General features: G+C 40.2%; 1 protein-coding gene across 4 annotated transcripts in view; it reads left to right on the top strand.

The window, feature by feature from the left end:
- The window catches only part of lrch2 (leucine-rich repeats and calponin homology (CH) domain containing 2), an 85,742-nt gene that overhangs the window by 23,669 nt on the left and 38,229 nt on the right, over window positions 1–23,844 (top strand). Inside the window, exons 6-18 of one of the 4 annotated variants that reach the window (XM_020048473.3) lie at window positions 57–187; window positions 3,812–3,899; window positions 4,167–4,263; window positions 7,134–7,234; window positions 7,680–7,747; window positions 10,304–10,408; window positions 11,290–11,355; window positions 11,659–11,721; window positions 13,086–13,134; window positions 13,344–13,382; window positions 13,624–13,761; window positions 15,727–15,777; window positions 18,531–18,594. In XM_020048473.3, coding sequence (XP_019904032.1) covers window positions 57–187; window positions 3,812–3,899; window positions 4,167–4,263; window positions 7,134–7,234; window positions 7,680–7,747; window positions 10,304–10,408; window positions 11,290–11,355; window positions 11,659–11,721; window positions 13,086–13,134; window positions 13,344–13,382; window positions 13,624–13,761; window positions 15,727–15,777; window positions 18,531–18,594 — 1,060 coding nt within the window. Of the gene's footprint in view, window positions 1–56; window positions 188–3,811; window positions 3,900–4,166; window positions 4,264–7,133; window positions 7,235–7,679; window positions 7,748–10,303; window positions 10,409–11,286; window positions 11,356–11,658; window positions 11,722–13,085; window positions 13,135–13,343; window positions 13,383–13,623; window positions 13,762–15,726; window positions 15,778–18,530; window positions 18,595–23,844 lie in introns of all 4 variants that reach the window. The other 3 variants (XM_010900169.4, XM_020048475.3, XM_020048474.3) reach the window with 3 other exon arrangements.

Raw genomic sequence — 23,844 nt, 5'->3', positions numbered from 1 at the left:
TGAAAATTTTAACACCCTGAAATATATTTAGTATACATTGTATTTGTGTATTTCAGATCTGCCTAAAGGGCAAGGTGCACATCTTTAAGTACCTGAACCTGCAAGCATGTAGAATGGATAAAAAGCCTGACTCTTTGGACCTGCCATCCCTGGGCAAACGCTGCCTTCCCCAGCCTCTCACTGACAGGTACGGGGGTTCCAACGTTATATAACCTTTTATTTATATATATATATATATATATATATAGATATATAGATATAGATAGATATAGATAGATATAGATAGATAGATATAGATAGATAGATATATATATATAGATATATATAGATAGATATATATAGATAGATATATATAGTTATATATAGATGAGATAGAGATAGAGATATAGAGATATATAGATAGAGATATAGAGATATATAGATAGAGATATAGAGATATATAGATATAGATAGATAGATAATAATGCATAGAAATAATAATACAATCAGAATACTCACTTGCCCAATAATTGTGCATGCAGTGTATATACATACACAGAGTACCAGTCAAGTGTGGACACACCCATTCATTTGAATGGGTGTGTCCAAACCTTTGACTGGTACTGGATATTGCAGTGCAGTCTATAAGTGTTTAGACAGTGACACAGGTTTAATTTCATGGTATTTGCATCCGTACACGGTTAACGTTATACCATCGGTCGCTTCATTTCAGAGGACTAAAACTAATTGGATAATTGGATGCTCAGTAATTTCTTGACCAAGTGTGTGTCATTGCATCATTATTTCATGCACTAGAGAGCTCACAAAAGGTCATTGAGGTGATTCTTTGTGTAGCATTTTCATTTTCTGAGTCTGTTCCTGAAGTGTCAATGCCAGTAGAACCAGGCCATCATGAGGCTGAAAAATCTAAATAAATCGATCATAGACATAGCCAAAACATTAGGTATGTCAAAAGTAACTGTTAGTTACATTTTTTAAGAAGCACGGACACACTGGTGAGCTCAGCAGTAGAAGATTACCTGGAAGACCACTTTAGTGGATGACTGAAGTATGAACTGTCGAACAGATCACTAAGATAGGCATAGTTTGTACATGTCAATGAGTACAATAACAAGATGTCTAGTCACTTGAACTGAATCCAGTTCAGCATGCGTTTCACTTTGTGAAGACAAGACTGAAGGCAAAAATGCCATAAAAAAACAGGAACTGAAGATGGCTGTAGTACAGGCCTGGCAGAGCATCACTAGGAAAGATGGTCAAAAGAGTCAATACCTCTGTTTGGAAGAGTGAATACCTCTGGAGATTTTGTGGACTATAGTTTCCTCATATTTTACAATCTGTCCCAACACTTGTCATTGGCCTGTGCTATCATAGGTTGCATTTTGACCAGATGTTGGTTTCAATGATTTTTGCATGTCAGTGTCAGAGAATTCTGTGGAATTTCTGTTGTAGGCTAATACAAAGTTAGAATGTCTTCATTAGTATCCAATTAACTAGACATTTTGATTAAAAAACAAATGTTCTCGTGTTCTGAACCAGTTCTAGAATGTAAAATTGTATTTAACATATTCAGAAATAAGACTCCAACAATAAATGCCTCTAGTCAGTGGGGGGTTTTAGGCTCAAATACACCCTGCTTATTCAGCAACCAAAAATAAACAGAAAATCCTAGTGATGATGAATATTGTGAAATGGATTGCTAGAAGGCGTAAAATGACAGCATCCAGTAATTTTTTCCAGGATATTCAAGAAAAATCGAAAAAATCTGAAAAATTACAATAAAAACAGGTTTAAATCATTTGAAAATGTCTGGTTTGGTCTAAACCATTTGGATGTATCGTAACCCATCATGCCTAGATATGTCTGAGGCCCTAAGAAGAAAGATTATTGTAGCCCATGCGTCAGTGTGGAGCTACAAAGCCGTTTCCAATACAAATAGAAGAAAAAAGTCTAAATGAAAAGGAGAAAAGTCTAGATTACTGGCAATCTGCACAAGACAGTCTCTTAGACGGTCTCTTAGACAGTCTCTTAGAACCCCAGAGTAACTTTAAGGGATCTTCAAAGTGCCTGAGTACATTTTTCAAAGGTGGAGGTGGAGTTGTTTGGCAACACCAAAACACTACCTTTGTACAGAAGACCCTTATACCAATCATAAAGCATGGAAGCTGTGGTATTATTGTTTGAGGCTACTTTGCTGCCTCAGGGCTCGGGCAACTTGCCATCATTATGTCAAGCATGACTTACATATTGTACCAGAGAATTCTCCATATTAATTCTTACTATCTGGAGTGAGAGTAAGACAGCGATTTTTCGCAATGTTTCAAATAACATTGGGATGAGTGGTAAGGTGGGGCCATCCTCTGACAACATTGTCTATTGACAGTTATTTTCAGCCAATGTCAATAGTGACAACAATGCAAAACCAAACACAGTGTTTGTTTAGACTGAACTTGACACAATGGTCTGTTCCCTATTTGCCACAGCCTACAAAGAACAACATCAGTCTTAGAGAAGTAGACCAAGAGTATCCGTCTCTCTTCTCTGCCGGAGTGAGGTGTTGGAATTATGATATAGAAAGGAATTCCCTTCCAGCAAAACTGCTATTGCCAATAGGTATAGAAGGTCTCATAACAGGACAGATCTACTGAATCCTGATTACTCGTAATAATGGCCCATACATAATCCCGACTTCTTCATGAAAGTCCCAGCTCAGGTACTGGACCAGTACTTGGATTGGTCCTCTTGTAGTGCTCCTGCCTCTGCCTCTAAAGTGAATTCCTAAATTATACCTACACAATAGACACTCATCTATTTGACATGTGGATAGTCTGTAACACCACATGCAGAGAATACTGACCAGTGGTTTGGTCTGTTTGCAGTGCAGAAGTATTGTTGCACACCTCTGACATGTTTGCATGACATTTGCAAGTCAGTCCAAGCAAGGGGGTCAACAACTCACAGCTTGTTGGTGAAGGAGCACCACAACTCCACATGTTCTGAGTCTGGAGTCGTGTATGTGAAGGACTGCAAGGATACATTGAAGCAGGATGAGGAGCACTATATGTTGTTGCATCCAGGAGAGACCATAGACCTAGGCACATAAACCTCTGAGCAGGATCACCCGGGACCTCAAAAGCCATGTTTGGCAACACCAAAACACTACCTTTGTACAGAAGACCCTTATACCAATCATAAAGCATGGAAGCTGTGGTATTATTGTTTGAGGCTACTTTGCTGCCTCAGGGCTCGGGCAACTTGCCATCATTATGTCAAGCATGACTTACATATTGTACCAGAGAATTCTCCTTAGTAAGAATTAATATCTGGAGTGAGAGTAAGACAGTTCTTTGAGAAGAACTGTGGTAGATATTACATGAATATGACACGTATATGATGTTCTTTTTTCGAAAGTATGTGGGTGTGGGTGTGTGTAGCCTACTTACACATCTTCTGACACATGCACATACATGTTTGTAATGAAAAATGCGTGCAGGCTAATCTCTCTTCTTTGGATCACATAGAGACACACTCACAAACACAAAGACAAAAACAGACACAAACACACTATATTTCTACACCGGGTACACTATGCATGCATTATTCTTGTTTGTGAAAGGAATGGAAAGCGTGTGATTTTGTTGTTATGTGTAAGGGTTATATAAATTTTTTATTTATATAAACAGAAGATTATCTTCTTTTCATGTTATATTTAAGTGAAAATGTGATTTGGGGTCAAAGGGACAGATTTTGGTAGAGCAAGTCACACTTAAAAATATATATTTACTGACTGTCCCTTTCTTTGTCTCTGCAGCTTGGAGGATTTTTATCCCAGTAAGAACCACGGTCCAGACTCTGGCATCGGCAGTGACAATGGGGATAAAAGACTGTCTACGACAGAGGTCAGAGGTCACCCACTGTATTGAGACCTGGACTGAACCAAGGCCTATTGGCATGATAATATTTCAAATGGTTTCTGTATTTACAGTTACAGTAAACATTTTAATGTTAACATTCCATCAAATTGCATCAGTCTTTTCTTGTTAGCTCGGGCTTAAATCAAACACAGTTTGTAATGTGTGTTACATGTTCAGTAAACAATAGAACAGAACCCTATGGTTAATGTCTACTAAATACTAAACTAGCCTGACCTAACTCCCCTTTTGTAGCCCTCTGATGATGACACCATCAGTCTGCACTCTCAGGTCTCAGAGACGGCCCGTGCCGATGCCCTCTCCCTCCTCTCAAAGATGGACTCGGCCAAAGGTAAGACCTGTTTAAATGCAAGTTAAAGACTGAATGCACCCAAATGATTTGGCAGTCTCTGAGGAACAGACCCCCCCCCCCCCAAAACACAGGACCTTCGAATACGCAGCCACACGCTACCCACCACTCCACATAGAATGCTGTATGTGGCCTATATGTCTTTAAACTAATGTAGGTACAGCTCCGGAAAAAACTAAGAGACCACTGCACCTTTTTCCTTCCTTTCAAAACATTTTGAAAAGGAAGGTTTTGAGTGAGGAACAGAAGGGTTCAAATTACGAGACCACTGCAAATTGAATGCTTCTGTTCCTCACTCAAAACTTTCCTTTTTATCTTTTTTGAAAAGGTGCAGTGGTCTTTTGATTTTTTCCAGAGCTGTAGTTTTGATTGACTAAATGCCTGCAAATAAAAGAAAACTGAAATAAAGAGGGACACATTTGTGAATGCTCCTAAAGGCAATCAATGCATCTGTAACTGGGGAATAGTGCTTCTGTTAACAGATGAGGAAAATGATTGTGCTTTTGTGACTGCTCTGAACAAAAATGTGGAAAGAAATTTCAAAATTGAAGAACAAAAATCCCTACAAAAACTCTTAATGAACTCCCCGAATAAACTCTCAAAATCTCCTTCAACAAGCTCTCTGTACTGTCTTAGTGACAACCCACCAACCAACCTTCCTTAAACCAACAACCCGAAATTGACACTCAAGGCGAAGCAATCACGTGGGTCTCCAGACAAGCCAGGCCTTGTTTGTCATCGATCATGTGTGTCCCTGAAAACGACCTCGGAACACAGCTTCAGGGGAAATGACCCAATGTACCTGGAAACAGTTGCATCATTGCCACATAGTGTGTCCTGCAATTGGGCTTTAATATGGTTGTCTTTTTGCTTGGAAAGTATACATCCACCTTTCTAAACCTTCCATTCCTTGTAACCTGTTTTCAGTCTACTTCGTCACCTGGGAGGAATTTTTGCCAACTTTTCTTTAGCTTCAAATATCTTCAAGTTGTCCCCAAAGCATTTTGACTAGATTAACACCTGGGCTTGGACTGTGCCATTCAGTATTATTTTATGTGAGCAGAGGCTTTTGCAATCCTGACATCCCTTCTGGGCAAAGTTTGCGCAGTCTCCTTTTAGCCGATCGTGTAAGCGGAGCTGGCCTAGAAGAGCAAATGTCACTGACTGACTGACTGACTACCCCTTGTAAAATAGTGTAGTGGTTAGAGACACAACTACAGAATAACAGGTCCCACGTTCGACTTCAATCACAGTCAAAACACATTATGTCTTAGGATTTGTTCAAAAAACTTTGATTCTCTTGTCTTTTCACTTGACCAAAAAGTCAGTTATTGTCACCTACACTAAAGGATTATTAGGAACACCTGTTCAATTTCTCATTAATGCAATTATCTAATCAACCAATCACATGGCAGTTGCTTCAATGCATTTAGGGATGTGGTCCTGGTCAAGACAATCTCCTGAACTCCAAACTGAATGTCAGAATGGGAAAGAAAGGTGATTTAAGCAATTTTTAGCGTGGCATGGTTGTTGGTGCCAGACGGGCCGGTCTGAGTATTTCACAATCTGCTCAGTTACTGGGATTTTCACGCACAACCATTTCTAGGCAAGGCAAGGCAATTTTTTTTTTATTTTTTATTTTTATTTTTTATTTCTAGGGTTTACAAAGAATGGCGAAAGGGGGTCAAACACAGTATTAATTATTAGTTCCTAATAATCCTTTAGGTGAGTGTATATTGATTGTTATTGTATCAATGTCATTCACAAAGGGCTAATAAGCTGTTAAAACGGCCAGTGGCAAAAGCCATACAGTTCATAGATGCTATTTGTGGTGGAGATAAACTTCATAAGAAATGTTAGTCAGTTTAACACAGTGCTTAATGGTGTCTAATGAAATATCTAAACTTGCGTGATGTTAATGGGTGACAGAGTGATGAAATGTTTAAATGCTATACCAACACTAGATAAGCATGCAGTTCTGTTGTGTAGTGGCTAAAGATATAGCCTCACATGTGGGCGGCCCCTGTTCGTATCAGTGCGGGCAACAACATTAATCATTTCCAATTGTGGGCAGGCTGAACTAGGCTTGCCTGGTTCTGACAGTTGGATATTTGTAGATCTGTTGGACAGTGGAATGATGTACATCAAATTACTTGGAAATAGTTTTGTCACCACTCCCAGACTCATCAGCTTCCAGATGGGACTTCTGATCTTGGCATGATGTGTTTCCACACGCCCAAATGGTTATGAGCATACCAAGTTTCTAACCGTTATACGAGGCTAAAACCTCCCTAGGTACTCTCTAATGATTTGCTAATCTTTTACACTGGTTTTTGGGCAACTGATTCAAATGTTTGCCATTTTATGTGATGATAAAGGAAGGGGTGTAATAACCTTTCTAGGGGGTGTACTTACCTTTTCACATGACTCTACAACAACTACAGTAAAACACAATATAAAATCTGTGTTGGGATTTTTGTTCTGTCATAAGGTCTATATAAGAGCAATGTGAAGCTAGAAAATAACAATTAGCCCCAATATTGTAATTTGCATTTCCCCTTTAAAGTAATAGTCAACCACTGGGAAACGTGCAATAAAACATAAACAGCTCAATCTCCGACATTATCCCAACCTTGTTAAGGTTGCTAGGTTCACACAGGTCAATTTCACGTTGAGCTTGGTCCTCATTGGGACGTTGCCATCCCGTATATGAACAAGCCGGGACACGACTTGTTGATAAATTGCAGTTCAAAACTATCCTTTATTACATGGTGACTTATCGCTTTAAAACAACAGGGAAGAGTTGGTTCTCGCTGCCGTTGCTCATTTAACCTGGTGTGTTGTTCCCGCAGATCAGGACCCCTATGACTTCATCGAGCCTAACCCAGATGAGGATGCTGCGCTTTCAGAAGGGGATGGCCAGCAGACTGGACCCTATATCTCATGTATAAAGGTACCCAACCAGGGATCAACAGGGAGATGCACAAAGACCTTATGTACACCTCCTGTTAATCGTTCTTCCACTGTCAAGCTGCCCATGAATAATCTAGTTGTGTGCGATTGATGCTGATCGCTTTCGACTATTCCCCTTGAGCTATGCCATGTTGATTGAGTGTGCAATATTTCAGTCAAAGTATTAATACGATTGTTGTGTTTGTAGATTGTCATTTGACTGGTTAAGAAGATTGTAATTATGGGACGAAGAAGCACACAAAACCTGTGGATTTAGGCACAGAGATAGAAGGCCTAAATGAATGTGCCTCAACTTGACCTAGCTTGATAGTGGAAAAAGCATGTGTTATTGAACTTGGATAATCATTTTTGTCTTTACCATTTTTACATGTTCGTTGTAACAATCATCTATTCAATAATATTGACAGTTTTTTTCTGTCTTTCAGGAATTGGAGAAGGTTCTTAACAAGTCACAACAAAACAAGGACAAGGACAGCTGGAGAGAGGAGTGTGGGTAAGTCTTCTATACCCTAGAGGGAAAGGAGAGGACATTCATTGCCAGTCTTAATTTAAATGTGAGTTGGTCTTCTGTGGTTTAACCAGAGAATGTACAGAATTAGTCTATTTGAATGGATATTTCACCCAAAATACAAAATAACATGTTCTGACCCTGTAAGCAATATGGTCTATATTCTGCAGAGTTATTTGAGGAAGGACAGAGTTATTTAACCAGGTAAGTATTGCTAAGAACACCTTCTTATTTTGTGGCATCAGTTGGGAGCAGTTGCGTTTAAGTGCATTGCTATGGGCTAGAACAACAAGTGTTTCACCTCGTTGGCTCAGGGATTTCACGGTTGCATGTCACTGTTCAGTTGCCGTAACAACTAGGCTCCTCTGCCCCATGTATCACTTGAGTACCTCACCCTGGTTTTTTCTAAAACATATAACCAATAAATAAACTTCTCATCTTGCACTTCTAGCCTTTGTGAACTATGTGTGTGTTTTCTATCTGTGTTGTTTTTACGGATGCTCTGCAACCTGCAGCAGCAACCCTTCTAATCTTGTTTTCTTTGTCCTCACAACTCTGTCTGTGTTTGAAACTGTTGTTCTGCTGTCACCTATTCTCCACCTATGCTGCCCTTCAGGCCCTCAACGTTTTGGGTGTGTTGCAAATATGCATTACCAAAGAAAACGCTGCTACTCCAGCTGCCTTCTCTTCATCTCTTGTCCCATTTCCTGAGAGCATCTGGCTGTTGCATGGCGGCAGAGGGTTACTAGTTGATCCATTGTGGAGATTATCTCTCTCAGCTTACTTTTGAATGTCATGTTGTCATTTTTACTTCTTAATTAAAGCTTAACCTTGTTGTTGCACTCACCAAAATGGCAATGTTCTTCTTTTCTTCTTCCTTCCCTCCACCCAACTTACATATTGACTCTGGCAGCCGCTTTAAAAAGGTTGATGACATCTGCACCTCATTCACTAAACTTATGGGTCCACGTGTTCCTCACACACCGAATGTGTCCACATATTAACTGCCTTTTACCAGCTCTCCCCAAGACAAGATTGAAGAAACTAGTGATTTCATCACAACAACCTGTCCCTTCAAATGACTCTTTTCCTCCCTTTCATATATTATCTCTTTAGACCTGCGATTCTTTGCCTCCCTAAATCTATTAATCCTTAACCACTGACTGAGTCCTCTCTGATGGCCAGAGTCGCAACCCTCTGCAAAAAACACTTCATGCCTCTGACATCAAAAACTACAGATAAACATCTCTTCTTTGTTTCCTTTTTAAAAGACTTGAGCCTGGACCTCGACTCTAAACAATCAGGCTTTAAGATGGTTCACTCAACCGATAACGTTCTCCTCAGAGTAAGTGAGGCTCTCTGTGCTGCCCAAGATGATACTCTCTTCTGTTGCCCTCCTCTTTGCATTATCTACTTCCTTCAACGCTGTGAAACCTTGGATAGCATCCTTTCCAGCTCCTTATGGGTGACATGGTGTGGATCTGTTACTCTCCACAGGGACTTAATACTGCACAGGGATTAATCCTGTAATTGCGAATGACGCGGCAAACATTTCCCTTACCCTTGTCTTAAGCCCAGGTAGTGTCGGCTTATGACCTCAAGTAAAACATGACAGCTTCAAGACCTTCCCATCACAGTTGTCCACAGTGTTCCACACCCGGAGTGTGTGGAACACTGTAGTGAACCTTGACAACACAGAGGCGTTCTCTGCAAACATCAATACTTGTCATCCTATGACTGAACTACTGTGACTCACGTTTGCTAGGGCTACCTACATGTGCCAATAAACCCTGTCATCTTATCCAGAATGACAGATTTATATTGTGTCATACATCTGACTAAGCAAGCAAGCAAGCACAATTATATAGCACAATTCATACATCGAATCAATTCTCAATGTGTTTTACAAAGAAAAATATATGAAAGTACAATAACATTAAAACAAATATTCAAATGAAAACATCAAAGCAAATGAATACATCATAATAATAAAAAATACAATAAGAAAACATGGGATAAAAACATAGGAAGCTATAAGGCTAAACAGTGTGGTTAAGTTTAAGTAAAGTCAAACCAAGTCTACAAGAGTCAAAGATCTGCTAGCTGAAGCTAATAGGTGGCTGAAGCTAATAGGTGCCTTGGGTGCTAGTTTGCCTAGGCTACTTCTATGCAAAGAAAAGGTTTTATTCAAGATGACCTTGTCTGACCACTTCATGTTATCTAGAAGGGTTATTTAGGTATCCAGAAAAGCTTTTGTAACCGTGTGTTTTGACAGAGGGAATTTATTCTCGAGAACACCATGTGATCCATGTGCAAACGCACTCTAGCCACATATTTGGAGCCGCATGCCTCCAAAACACCTAAAGGAATAATGCTGTCCCTAAATCATTCATTTTACAACTCTTCCTGCTGTACTGTAGGTGTGTGCTGAGACTCATTAGACAGAAGAAATGCTGAGTAGGCTACTATAACCTGGGCCATTTGACCGTATATTCAGTCAGTGTATTTGGCTTCTAACTGTCCTGTCCCTGTGGCCTGCAGCTCTGATAAAGAGCAGCTAGCTGAAGAGGAGGAGGATGAGCTGAAAGAGGTGCTGGATTTGAGGAAGATTGCCGTCCAACTCCTTCAGCAGGAACAACAAAACAGGTGAGAGGCTGACCACTGACCCCTGCCATGGCCCCATCCTCATCTTTAACCTCACCTCACTCTGAACTCTGCCCTTACCATATCTGTCCATCCTCACTACTGCTGAGCTAAGCATTCCCTTCAACACCCCCTTGTTTACTTCAAGTGTTTAAGATAAGGATTCCATTTAAATCCTCTGGCTGCAGAGTTCCTGGAAAGAAAAATAATGTGCACTGAGCCAAGTTGTTTTTAGCTAAAAGCTTTAAAGGCACTTAAAAGCAATGTCTGACGCACATTTACAGTTGACGCACAGGCTGTACCATCTTAAGTCACAGCTTGATGTAGGCCTATTTGCCCTATCACAAAGCAAATCGATTAAAATTTTTAGAAGGAAATAGCTGGCAATGTTTATGATTTTGACTACAGTAAGGCAGTATGATTTTAAAATCTTGGGCTGCCTTCCAAAGGACTTGGCCCGTTGCTGACACCTCTTCTATATTCTCTGCATACCATTCGTTCTATATTCTCTGCATACCATTTGTTCTATATCATCTGCATACCATTCGTTCTATATTCTCTGCATACCATTCGTTCTATATTCTCTGCATACCATTCGTTCTATATTCTCTGCATACCATTCGTTCTATATTCTCTGCATACCATTCGTTCTATATTCTCAGCCTTCTGTTAGGTTCTTTCCAGGTACTCCGCTTTCTCCAGAATTTACACCATAAGCACGTTCTGGGTATCTCTCTTTCTGCTCTACATCCAACAAACCTCCCTGCCATTGGCTCACCTCTTCTCTCCTCTTCTTCCCTCCTTGCTTCATCCATCTCCTGCTTCCCCGCCTCACATCTTCCTTGGACCTGATTGGTGCACACATGATGTTTGGCTACTAGAAGACGGTCCTTAATTTGTAGAGCAGAGAGTCTAATCCACCGAAGGAGGGTTGCCGGCCGAGCACACAGGTAGACAGTTATGTATGACAGTGAAACTGTGGAAGATAAACACAGGAAGTGTATGTGTGTATGTATGCAATACTGAGCTGGTGCCTATTAGAATAATTGAAGTAATAATAGCAGTGAAAGATTTAAACATCACAGTTTTAACTGCATGTTTGGGTTCCTGCAACCACACCTTGTAGCACTGTTGTGGGATGGATGCACACCGTTAGAGAGATGATCATGTTAAATCTACCAGAACCTGTATCCTGCTGCTGCAGAGCACTAATGAATCCTTATCTTTCCCCTCTGTTGTTTTTATATGTGCAGGTTCCTCAGTCACTCAGGCAGCTCCAGCAGCAAACAGAGGCCCCCCTCCCAAGCCATCCGCAGGTACGTACGACATCCTAAATACAGGACTCCCGCCCAATACGTTCACATTCTTTTGACCCCCACCCCATTATACAAGCCCCTGAGCCAAAAGGTTTTCACCTCCTCAGACTTTTTTTTTGTTACAACATTACAGAAAATGGATTTCATTAGGTATTTTTTACATTTTTGAGAAGCCTCAACCATTGCACATCTTTACACGGTGATTTAATCTAATCATCTTCATAAATTGGCTTGAACTCCATCTGTTTCTATATATTCTCAAAAGACTATTCTTTAACTATTCAGAGTCTCTAACATCTTCTGGCAAACTCTATATGATATTGTGTGTGTTTATTTGAAGCCATCTCTGTGAATTCCCCGGGCCATTTTTGCAGTATTCACAGTGTCCCCCAGCTCAGCTGTCAGTAACTCCTTCGGAGTTGTCATGGGCATCTTGGTAGCCTCGCTGACTGGGGCCCTTCTCGCCCAGACACTCAGTTTTAGTGGAATGTCTGTTTTAGACGGATTCACAGTTGTGCAATATTCACTTGATTTCTTAATAAAGCACTTTGCTGTGTTCCAGGAGATATTCAATACCTTGGCAATGATCTCATATCCTGCTCCTGATTAATGCTTTTTGAAAACCAGATTTGAATGCTGTAACTTCAGAATTCCAGAATGTTGAACTTTGATACGATGCCAATATAATTACATGATACCACGCTAACCATTTCTATGCTACTGTAAAACGTAGTTTTTAAGGATCATTCAAAAACTGATATTTCAGAATCAACAAAAACATGAACCTTGGCCTTGAATTAGAGTGTTTATCAGGTTTTCTCAACTCATCTGTATTCCAGAGATGTGTTTATTTAATCTGAAATCATGTGACACCTAAATTGCTCACATGTCGGCTCCACTGAACTAATTAAGTAACTTCTAAGGACAATTGAAAAGACACCACAGCTAATTTCACCCCTCCCTCAAACATGGCTTGTACTGCTATGCGCAAAACAGGTCATAGGCTTGTAGGTTCAGTGTGGGTTTACTGGGCATATTTAGCTCAGTCATGGACAGTGAAGGATTCATAATGAAAACACACCACATGACTCATTCTGTAGGATATCATCATTAGTTTGGAAGGCAGGAAGACAGTGGGGGTTTAATTCACATTATCATTATATTAGTCATGTGAGTTGTGCTGTATAACCAAGATTATGACTTATCTCATGTGTGAAATGGATGTGTTATTAAGGCTGCTGACTTGGCCTCTAATGAAGACACTGTGTTTCATTAGTAAGGGTATTGCACATTATTGTAAGAGTATATACGTAAGTGCTGTTTGACTACATGTGAGTCACTGGATTTTCCTGTCTCTCTCCTAGTGCCTCACTGGATGAAGGAAGCAGTGGAGCATCAGTGCTGAGTGGCCAGGTAGATAACCCCTCTGGACTCACTGTATTCACACTCCATTTAGTCACAGTACACCTGATGTTCCCATTTGTATGAGTAACACATTGCTCATTTCTTTCATTTCCATCATGTAATTGGCACGATTCACACTCAAGGCGTGGCCTTGGTTTTGATGTCTGGGTTAAATTTACGTTCCCTCTCTGTCTGTGTGTATGTCTGTATTGGGAAAGGACCCTGACTTCGCAGACGATGACACGGCTTTCTCTGAGGTCACCCATTTCATTCATGCCTTCGTTTCCTCACCCTCATCATCCTCAATGTGAAGATGTGTCTGTGTGCATATTAGCCTTTTATGACTGAGTGATGTCAAGTCAGGCTTCATGGCAGTTGCCCTTTAATTGGAGTGCTAATGCTTATCAAGCCATGCGGGTCCTGTACGTTATTGTGTTACTCTTCGTTTAGTACGGTGTCCAATATCTTGACCTTTCCCTTGTGTCTCTCTCTCCACAGCCCTCCTCTTCGTGCTCCTTTGACGGCAGCCTGAAGTCCGAGTCTGACACAGAGCCAAAGTGGCCAGAGGTTCCACCCGTACTGAACCAGAACGAGGAGCGTAGAAGGAACAAGTACCTGAGGAAAGATTATTTAAAGGTTTGATGCTATAACTTCCACATTGTACTATGAAGCCCACAATGTTGATGTTGAGAAGCTTTGATTCTGAAAGTGGGTATTTTAGTCCCTCACTTTTCACCCCGGTATAAAATGAACACGTTATTTTACTTTTCTTCTCATTCTTTTGAATTAAAGACCTCCTGGCTTATACTGAAATATGTACTATATGAGAGGATTTAGCTAGCATTATATTGACATTTAGAATTGTTTGTGTTTCAGAAAACTTTAGGCTACTTTTTGTAAAAGGTTACTTCATATATTGGTCAGTAAAGGGGGGAAATGGAGGAATTAGAGTTTTTTTTTTCTGAAAGAGCAGTGGACGATATTCATTCCAAAGCAGCAGCTGTGTACATGTGTGCCCCAGGCAGTGGCTTAGAATTCTGGCCCACCCTGGACCGCAACTCCAGACCACGAATAATCTAAAATAAAAGATGATGTGTACAGAAATGATACATGTAGTACAGCATGTAACATATACAGAAATGATACATGTAGTACAGCATGTAACATATACAGAAATGATACATGTAGTACAGCATGTAACATATACAGAAATGATACATGTAGTACAGCACGTAAGATATACAGAAATTATACATGTAGTACAGCATGTAACATATACAGAAATGATACATGTAGTACAGCATGTAACATATACAGAAATGATACATGTAGTACAGCATGTAACATATACAGAAATTATAAATATAGCGAGGCAAAGCAAACACACAGAGGCGGTTAGTGGGTGCGGTGACCAAAGGCATTTATTGGATAACAGTGTGGCTGAGGAACTAAAAAAAACTGCTGAACCTGTGACTTCTACAACTCACCCTGTGTGAGGCCTTCAGGCTTGTGAATAGCTTCTCACTCAGCAGGCATAATTGCCATTGCCTCATTCTGTAGAGAACTGAGCCAGTTAGCACATGTAAGTGAACTTACCCCACAAGACTACATTCCCCATATAGTATAGTATATATACATGCTTTTCGAATAAGCGTGTGTAACTGGGTGCTCCTAGTGAATGGGGAAATGAATGAATGCACTTGAGTGGCCCAGTCAAAGTCCAGCCCTAAATCAAATTGAGATTATGTGGAAATAGTTGAAAATTGCTGTTCATCAAAGGTTCCCATCCTGTGTCCAGATGTGCAAAGTTAGTAGAGACCTATCCAAATACACTTATGGATGTAATTGCAACAGGCCTTTGAACAGGCGTGTCAACAGGCTTTGGAGTGTATTCGCAATGACAGGTTGAAACCTAAATAAGAACTTTGTGGTTGTGAACCCTGATCAGTGGCTGCCTGTCCATTAGGGTAACATAAAAAGTGCTTTTCAGTCACCTTCTATTATGCCAAAGCAGCTCTGGGAGTGAGATTGTAGTACATCATCACATTACATGTACAGCCTGTGGATAAATCATCTGGGTAGCTATATCAGGTACTCAACAGCACTGGAGAGCAATGTGTAGTTGTATCCTTGTTAAATAGGAGATAACGTCCCACTTTTTAAGCTATAAGCTTAAAAAGTGGTATAATTCTGCGCTTCTGAGCCAAGACGCCACTGAGACTGCTGTCCACTGTGTCAATCTGAACAATCTAAGCTACATTCAAGTCTGTGAAAGCCTCCTCTTGCTCAGGTTGCCAGTCGAGGACATCTGATGATCTAGTCTTTTTCCGGATCATCGGTAAATGTGTAAGCTAGGAGGTATACCTCACAGAGCAATTAGAGTTTTTCATCTTATTTATCCAGGAGATTTCGTTCCCAGTTCCCCTTTTTTCCATTTTTGATTGTTTGTAATTTAGTTTGTATACAAACAGAAAACACATTTTTCCTTTGATTCCGTGTCTGAGTGTTCCATGTCCATGTGTGTTTGGTAAAACATTTCTGAAACAAATATCTGCAAGGCCCTGAAAGTAAATACTTTCTTAATGCCATCTCTTCTCACAGTACAAGTGCCAGAGTGCCAGAAGAAACTCCAGCGGGAATGATGAGTGTGAGGTGAGATGGCTGTCCAATCACATCCACACTAAAATTGAAAAATAGGACCAGTGTTGGGTACATTTCTCCATACCAAGTTATATAATATATTTACCTGTTAACTATTTTGAAAAATTTTCACTAGATTCTGCTTTGCAAGTATTCCCCACTTCTTGCAGTGTTGCAGGTCCAAGTTAAATACAGGATAATAACTTTGCTGTTAGATGAATACAGGCAAGAATTGTAGTGATCTAGCAAAGTTTAACTATGGCGTTGTTATACTGTAGTGTTTCATGTTCAAAGCTGGTGTTGATATCACGGTCAGAATGCTGTTGTTTTAACACTTTAATCTAGCTAATGATTACCCCATTGGGGGACATATGGGAGTGACTAAGAGGTGCAAATAAAATTATACTTGCCGTAGAATGACGACCTTGCTATTCACAGGCCCAGCTCAATAACAGTTAGGATATCTGCATCAGTAGTTGTTACAATACTTGCCATATTGGGGAAATGGCGGTTATAGCCTTAAATGAGAAATCATATTGGTAAAATAGCACACCTGCCTGATAATATATACAGTGGATATAAAAAGTCTACACACCCCTGTTAAAATGCCAGGTTCATGTGATGTAAAAGAATGAGACAAATATAAATCATGTCAGAACTTTTTCCACCTTTAATGTGACCTATAACGTGAACAATTCAATTGAAAAACAAACTGAAATCTTTAAGGGGGAAAAATAAAAAACTCACAATAACCTGGTTGCATAAGTGTGCACACCCTTAAACTAATACTTTGTTGAAGCACCTTTTGATTTCATTACAGCACTCAGTCTATTAGCATGGCACATCTTGACGTGGCAATTTTTACCCACTCTTCTTTGCAAAAGCGCTCCAAGTCTGTCAGATTGCGAGGAAATTTCCTGTGCACAGCCCTCTTCAGATCATTCCACATATTTTCAATTGGACTCAAGTCTGGGCACTGGCTGGGCCATTCCAAAACGTTAATCTTCTTCTGGTGAAGCCATGCTTTTGTGGATTTGGATGTGTGCTTTGGGTCGTTGTCATGCTGAAAGGTGAACTTCCTCTTCAGCTTTTAACGGACGCCTGAAGGTTTTGTGCCAAAATTGCCTGGTATTTGGAACTGTTCATAATCCCCTCCACCCTGACTAAGGCCTCGGTTCCAGCTGAAGAAAAACAAAACCAAAGCATGATGCTGACACCACCATGCTTCACTGTGGGTATGGTGTTCTTTGGGTGATGTGACCTTTTTGAATTATGTCCAGAAAGTTCAACCTTGGTTTCATCTGACCATAACACATTTTCCCACGTGCTTTTGGGACACTTGATGTTTGTTTTTGCAAACATCAGCCGGGCTTGGATGTTTTTCTTTGCAAGAAAAGGCTTCCGTCTTGCTACCCTACCCCATAGCCCATTCATATGAAGAATACGGGAGATTGTTGTCACATGTAGCACACAGCCAGTACTTTCCAGACATTCCTGCAGTTCCTTTAATGTTGCTGCATGCCTATTGGAAAGCCTCCCTGACCAGTTTTCTTCTCGTCTTTTCATCAATTTTGGAGGGATGTCCAGTTCTTGGTAATGTCTCTGGTATGCCATATTTTCTCCACTTGATGATCCATGGTATATCTAATGCTTTGGAAATTATTTTGTACCCTTCTCCTGATTGATATCTTTCAACAATGAGATCCCTCTGATGCTTTGGAAGCTCTCTGCGGACAATGGCTTTTGCTCTGAGATGCAACTAAGAAAATATCAGGAAAATCCTATTAGAACAGCTAAACTTTATTTGTGATTAATCAAAGTCACTTTAAATGATGACAGGTGTGTAATGACTTCTATTTAACATGAGTTTGAATGTGATTGGTTCATTCTGAACACAGCCACATCCCCAGTTAAGAGGGTGTGCACACCTATGCAACCAGGTTATTTTAAGGTTTTTCTTTTTCATTTGTCCCTGTCAAAGATGATTCTGACATGATTTATCTTTGTCTCATTCTTTTAAATCACAAAAACCTGGCATTTTAACAGGGGTGTGTAGACTTTTTATATCCACTGTACATACACCATAGCCTCCAGTGGAAGAGTCTGTGCTAGATTTTTGCCAATATGAAAAGATTTTTGGAAGGGAATATTATGGCTTTACATTAGTTTCAATAATAACCCTTTAAAGGGTTCTTCAAATTGAAACCGTGGGGAAAACCTTAAGTTCATCAAGGAAAAATGACAAAGGGTAGTTCAAAGATATCCATTAAATGGCTACTTAAAAAAATGCTGTAAAAAATGACATCCCCTCAAAATAATACCTCAATGTTCCTTAAGGTTATTTGATCAAATAGGTGTTTCCCCAGAATTTTTATTTGAAGAAACTCAAAAAACCTTAAACGTTTCTTTTTAAAGTGGATGGGAGGGAGAATCATGTGGAATCTGCAGGTCTTAATTGTTTCTCATCTTTCCTCTTCATATAGCGCTGTTTACATTGTAACATGAATTATAAAACTAGCAGACAGCCTATACTGGACCAATAACTGTAATATTGTTACATAAATTGGAACAAGTTAGTCCAATTACAGTAATCACAATAGCAATTACTTTACTCTTTTAATATTTATTATGATAATAATGACAGCAAAATAATAATATGATAATACTTCATTACCCATTTTTGACCAACATTGGTTAGAAATTACTCAAAGAAATGTCCTCTTTGGATCAATTCCATTATCAAATGTATTGTGGCTTATATGCAGGATGGAATGCGGAATGCTGATTTCAGTACCACCCTCACAGTGTTTGGCCTGAAACCAAGATCTGGTAAGCCAAGTTTCATTCCATTGTATATTATTGAATGATTTAGAAAATGTCTAACACATGTCAATATCTTTCAGTCAAGGTAACCAACCATACTGTAAAACAGAACACATGTTGGAGCAAAGAGCTTGAACAGGGTGTGTAAGAATGTAGGCAGTGTACAATTACTAGCTGCAAAGAAATACTGATTCTGAGAAATTATGGACCCTGCTACAGCTTGTCCGTCATAGAAAGTCCCAAAGACATTTTGGCATGGCGATGAATGGCTCACTGTCCCAACTGCCAAAAATGGAATGGCGCACCTGTAAATTTATGGGCTTGTAAGACCACCGTAAAACCACAACATCTAAAAAAAATGATAATCTCACATTGTTGCTGCTTGTGAGTGTTAAAAGGTTTCTGAAATGAAATTAACAAAATGTTTTTCGTCAAAGACCTTCGTCAGTCAGGCACGCCTCAAAGACCTTCGTAAGTCAGGCACGCCTGACGAAGGTCTTTGACCGAAATGTTGCACCTTTTCGTTAAACTTTTAACACTTGCAAGCAGAAACAGTTTGCATGATTTTCTTTTTTCTAAATGACCCAGTTCCCATAGCCCTGTGATTATGTACTCAGCAGTTAATTTATATTTTGCGATACCTGGAAATGGTTGGCCCACTTTTCATATTTTGTCATGACTCTCACTGAACCAGAACAATCATTGAACTTGCACAAATACGACTGTGAAAATATGTGTCATTTTGAAGTCATGCAAGGCTGCATGCCAAATATTTGTGGGTTGGCAGACTACCCTAGAGAACACGTAAATATATTTCCCTTAGCCTTGAGGCATGGCATGAATTTTTAGCTAAGACATTGCAGACTAACGCTTGATAACTAAGAGTTCCCCTGAGAGAATGATATGCCTAATATTTCGTCTGTCAAACAGATACGGATTGAAAATGTATAGGCTATTCAGTTATTGTCTAACCATATTTGACCCTATTAATAAACTGTCTTCTACGAATGGATTGTAAATACGTATTGCTTTTTGTATCCTGGCCAGAGAAACAGGGCACATAGTCAGCTAGCCTGCTGCAGTTGCTGTAGTAGTCAATAGTTCAGAAGAAGAGTAGTCTGACTATAATGTGTTTAATGAAAGAGGATAAGCCAGTGAAGGACACTTGGCAGAAATCTAAAGTGCATCTAATGATTTAGATTCTGAGTAGGATTGCACAATATTGGAAATGACTGACACATCTGGATAATGTTTTTAAAACCCTCTTTGGTAACCGTGTTAATTGGTACCATGTCTTTGGCGACGTGAAATGTTATTGAATCTGTGATTTCTCTCTGCCTTTTAGAACCTTTATCGTATGGTGTAATACTGGCAAATGCATCCGAAATAGATTTTTGCTTTGGATGGCATTGAGATGCTTTGCACTCATCATACCAAGATTTGTGGTGCCGCCTTAAATGATCGAAACAAATTGGTCGTGTTGTGGCAACAATTGCAAGGCACTCTCGGCAAAGTACCTGTTTTTGGTCAACATCATCCTGTCTGTAGCAGAAATATTTCCGTGTAATTGACGATGCATTTCCTTTTGCAACCAAATTCTTCATTTCAGTCTTTTTTGCCTGTGCAGCACCGAACCGGGTTTAAAATAATAATAATAATAATAATAAACTGTGTATCCAATAATCCATAAATCAGAGTAAATTACCTTATATCTAACAGATATAATTCTGGTTTTCCATTTGAAAAAATATATATATTGTAGACTGATATACAGTCATGTAAAGAAATTAGGACAACCTATGAAAACGTGTGTTTTTCAACATATTTAGGCATATGTTTTAACAATACTGAGAGATTCAAGTAATATAACTAAACAAGTAAAACTGAAGGAAATACTTTTTAAAACTTTCTGTAAAATGTAATAAAATAAACATGCAATTTCTGGTGAGGAATAAATTAAGACACCCCCACATTATGTCCCACTTAAAATGGCTGAAATCACACACAGGTGTATCACATTAGGTGCACATGATTAGAACATTGAAGGAGGCTTGCCCTATTTAAACCTCAGACATTCAGTTTGCTGTGTTCGATCAGAACTCTTAAAGGAGGAAATACAGAGACAAAATTCTCTTGGCACAATTTAACAGTTTTATTAATTATTTGCAGATAAGAGAGACGCGTCAAATGGTTACAAACATAATCGTCCGAGGAGTCTCTAGCTTAATACATGAACAGTCCGTATTTATTACAGCTAAAAGGGGTGTGGTAAGATGCTGCCCATTTGTCTCGTGTCACATAGGTTTTTACCCAAAGGGCGGGCTGTCCCCCCACCTTATCATTTACCAAACAGGCCAATTGCTCCAACTTCCCCCCAAGGACCACATTCCTGAGGAACAAAAGGACTGACACCCTTCTTTGTCTAGGCAGGAGAACATGGTTAAAGTACCTAATAATCCTCTGATATTATACAGACGTGTGTTACAATCAAAGTAAAGATCTACATACTAGCCAATGGAAAGACAGACATTTCTCAAATGTACCTTAGTTAAAAATTTCCATAACAGGTGCCAGGATGTAACAATAGGTTACAAGTGTGATCTGGTTGGGGTTTTGTACTAAGAGTTTTGAAAAACTACAACATCCTATTGATAATAGTACCAAAGTGACCCAAAAAACTGTAAGATAGCCAACTGTGTAGCCTAATGAACATCAATATCCTCACAGAAAGGGAACTGATTCTAACCAATGTGAACTAAATCTGTATTTATGTATGGGTGATTAAAGTTTTTATTTTCAACATAGTCAATAAAGGTAGATCATTATAATAATGTGGTGTACATTTTCAGTAAACCACAGAATGCCTTTGAAATGTTTATGCATAGAGCTGGTCAATGTTTATCTATGCAAGCAAAGATTCTGCAGACAACGTTATGATACAGTATATGTAAACATGATAATCACAGATAATCACAGTGCCAATGTCAACAGTGGGGAATGAGATTTTATGATTACAAAGTATGTTTTATATAGAAAAATGCAGTGGATATAAAAAGTCTACACACACCTGTGAAAATGCCTGGTTTTTGTGATGTAAAAGAATGAGACAAAGATAAATCATGTCAGAACTTTTTCCACTTTGGAAACGACCAGAGACATTGGACAAGATCTTGTGGACTGGAAATCTTATGTTTTATATTTTCATATACAGATGCACTGTAGCCCAGTCATACTATTATATTGAAGTAGAAAGCAATGGGTCAGAAAACCCCCTAAGAGATAAGTGGTAAAATGCACGATTTTATGGCCAGCTATATAAACTCTAACATTGATTGATCCTACAGTAAATGTTGTTCAAACATTATTATTTATTTTTGTCTACGTTACTGAGAAATCCCAGAGTTACGCCACTGATTATAGTGTGTAGTAACAAATCATTGTAAATAATTACATTTAGGAATGACTCTATCCAACCCTGCAGATGGTGAGTGAGGAAGGAAGTACTGTACAGTTGATGTGAAGATCAGGTCAGGATAAACTGGGAGGATTTTAATGTACTTTCTTTGTGACCCTAGTGACCTTGTCCTCCCACCTGAGATAGTGGTAGATGATGGACCCTAGTTACCTTGTCCTCCCACCTGAGATAGTGGTAGATGATGGACCCTAGTGACCTTGTCCTCCCACCTGAGATAGTGGTAGATGATGGACCCTAGTGACCTTGTCCTCCCACCTGAGATAGTGGTAGATGATGGACCCTAGTGACCTTGTCCTCCCACCTGAGATAGTGGTAGATGATGGACCCTAGTGACCTTGTCCTCCCACCTAAGAAAGTGGTAGATGATGGACCCTAGTGACCTTGTCCTCCCACCTGAGATAGTGGTAGATGATGGACCCTAGTGACCTTGTCCTCCCACCTGAGATAGTGGTAGATGATGGACCCTAATTACCTTATCCTCCCACCTGAGATAGTGGTAGATGATGGACCCTAGTGACCTTGTCCTCCCACCTGAGATAGTGGTAGATGATGGACCCTAGTTACCTTGTCCTCCCACCTGAGATAGTGGTAGATGATGGACCTTAGTGACCTTGTCCTCCCACCTGAGATAGTGGTAGATGATGGACCCTAGTTACCTTGTCCTCCCACCTGAGATAGTGGTAGATGATGGACCCTAGTGACCTGTTCCTAGTGATGGACCCTGGGAATATGATTTACTGTAGAGCAAAAGCAGCTGAGCGACGAGCTAAAAGCCCTTGAGTAGGAGACATGTTAATGTGGCAGAATCACACTGGGGTGTATACAGACCCCAGATGTAGTTGTTGTACCCCAATTACTTTGTTCCCCTAACCAGCACTGGTCACTGAATAAGGTAGACTTGTTATCTTTACAACTAAACATAAAAGTAGACACTGGTGTCACAAGATCACTGTCTGAGGAAAAAGTAAATGTAAATATTCAGGTGCAGCCCTTGTTATTTGCACATTTGTGGTCAAGGGAAAAAATGGCACAACTGATACAACTATAATAGCTGTATCATCTTCTAGGTAAGAAGGGCCATTATTGAAGTTAGTGGTTAGGGTTGCCATCCATCTCGTATAATACAGGATCATCCCGTATTGAAAAATAAAATGCACTATCCCTTACAGAATCAATACGGGAAGCGATTTGTGCACTTTCAACATGTGTGCACTTTGTAGAATACCTTAGGGCATAGTGCGGATATTGGGAGAGGACCTTAGAAGTGCGGTTCAACCAGATACACAGGTTGCCAGTCCTGTAGGCAGAAGACCCCTTGGCGGTGAAGGAGGACTTCTTTGCTGCCATCTCCGCTGCTGCCCGGTGCCTGTGCATTCCAATGCCGATACCCGCACCGAAGGAGGGGGAGGACCTCTTTGCGTCTGCCCGCCCGACGCCAACTGCCGGGCCGAAGGTCCCTTCTCTGCACAAGAACGCAGAGGAAGCGTGGGGGCCCCCTTCATGACCCAGGGCATGGTAAAGTCCCATCTCGCCTTCACCACAGTGGAGGGAAGGCTTTAGACTTTGCGTATGGGCATTTCTCCCGTGGAGCCCGCCCTGGCGACTTCCCTGGTCCCGGGCCTGAGCACCTGGAGTGACAAGCGCCCGGCCCTGCCGTCCGTGCGTCTCCGCCAGCCTGCCATAAAAGCAGTACGCCCTCTCTGTGCAGTCCCTGGCGGCCTGCAACAACATGGACCTCCTGGCGGCGGCCGTGGCCGGGATGAACGAGGGTCGCACCTCGC

Source organism: Esox lucius, chromosome 7 (genome assembly GCF_011004845.1).
Source record: "Esox lucius isolate fEsoLuc1 chromosome 7, fEsoLuc1.pri, whole genome shotgun sequence".
Taxonomy (NCBI): Eukaryota; Metazoa; Chordata; class Actinopteri; order Esociformes; family Esocidae; genus Esox; species Esox lucius.
Note: the sequence above shows the minus strand (reverse complement) of the source record. Positions and strands in the feature narration are given on the sequence as shown.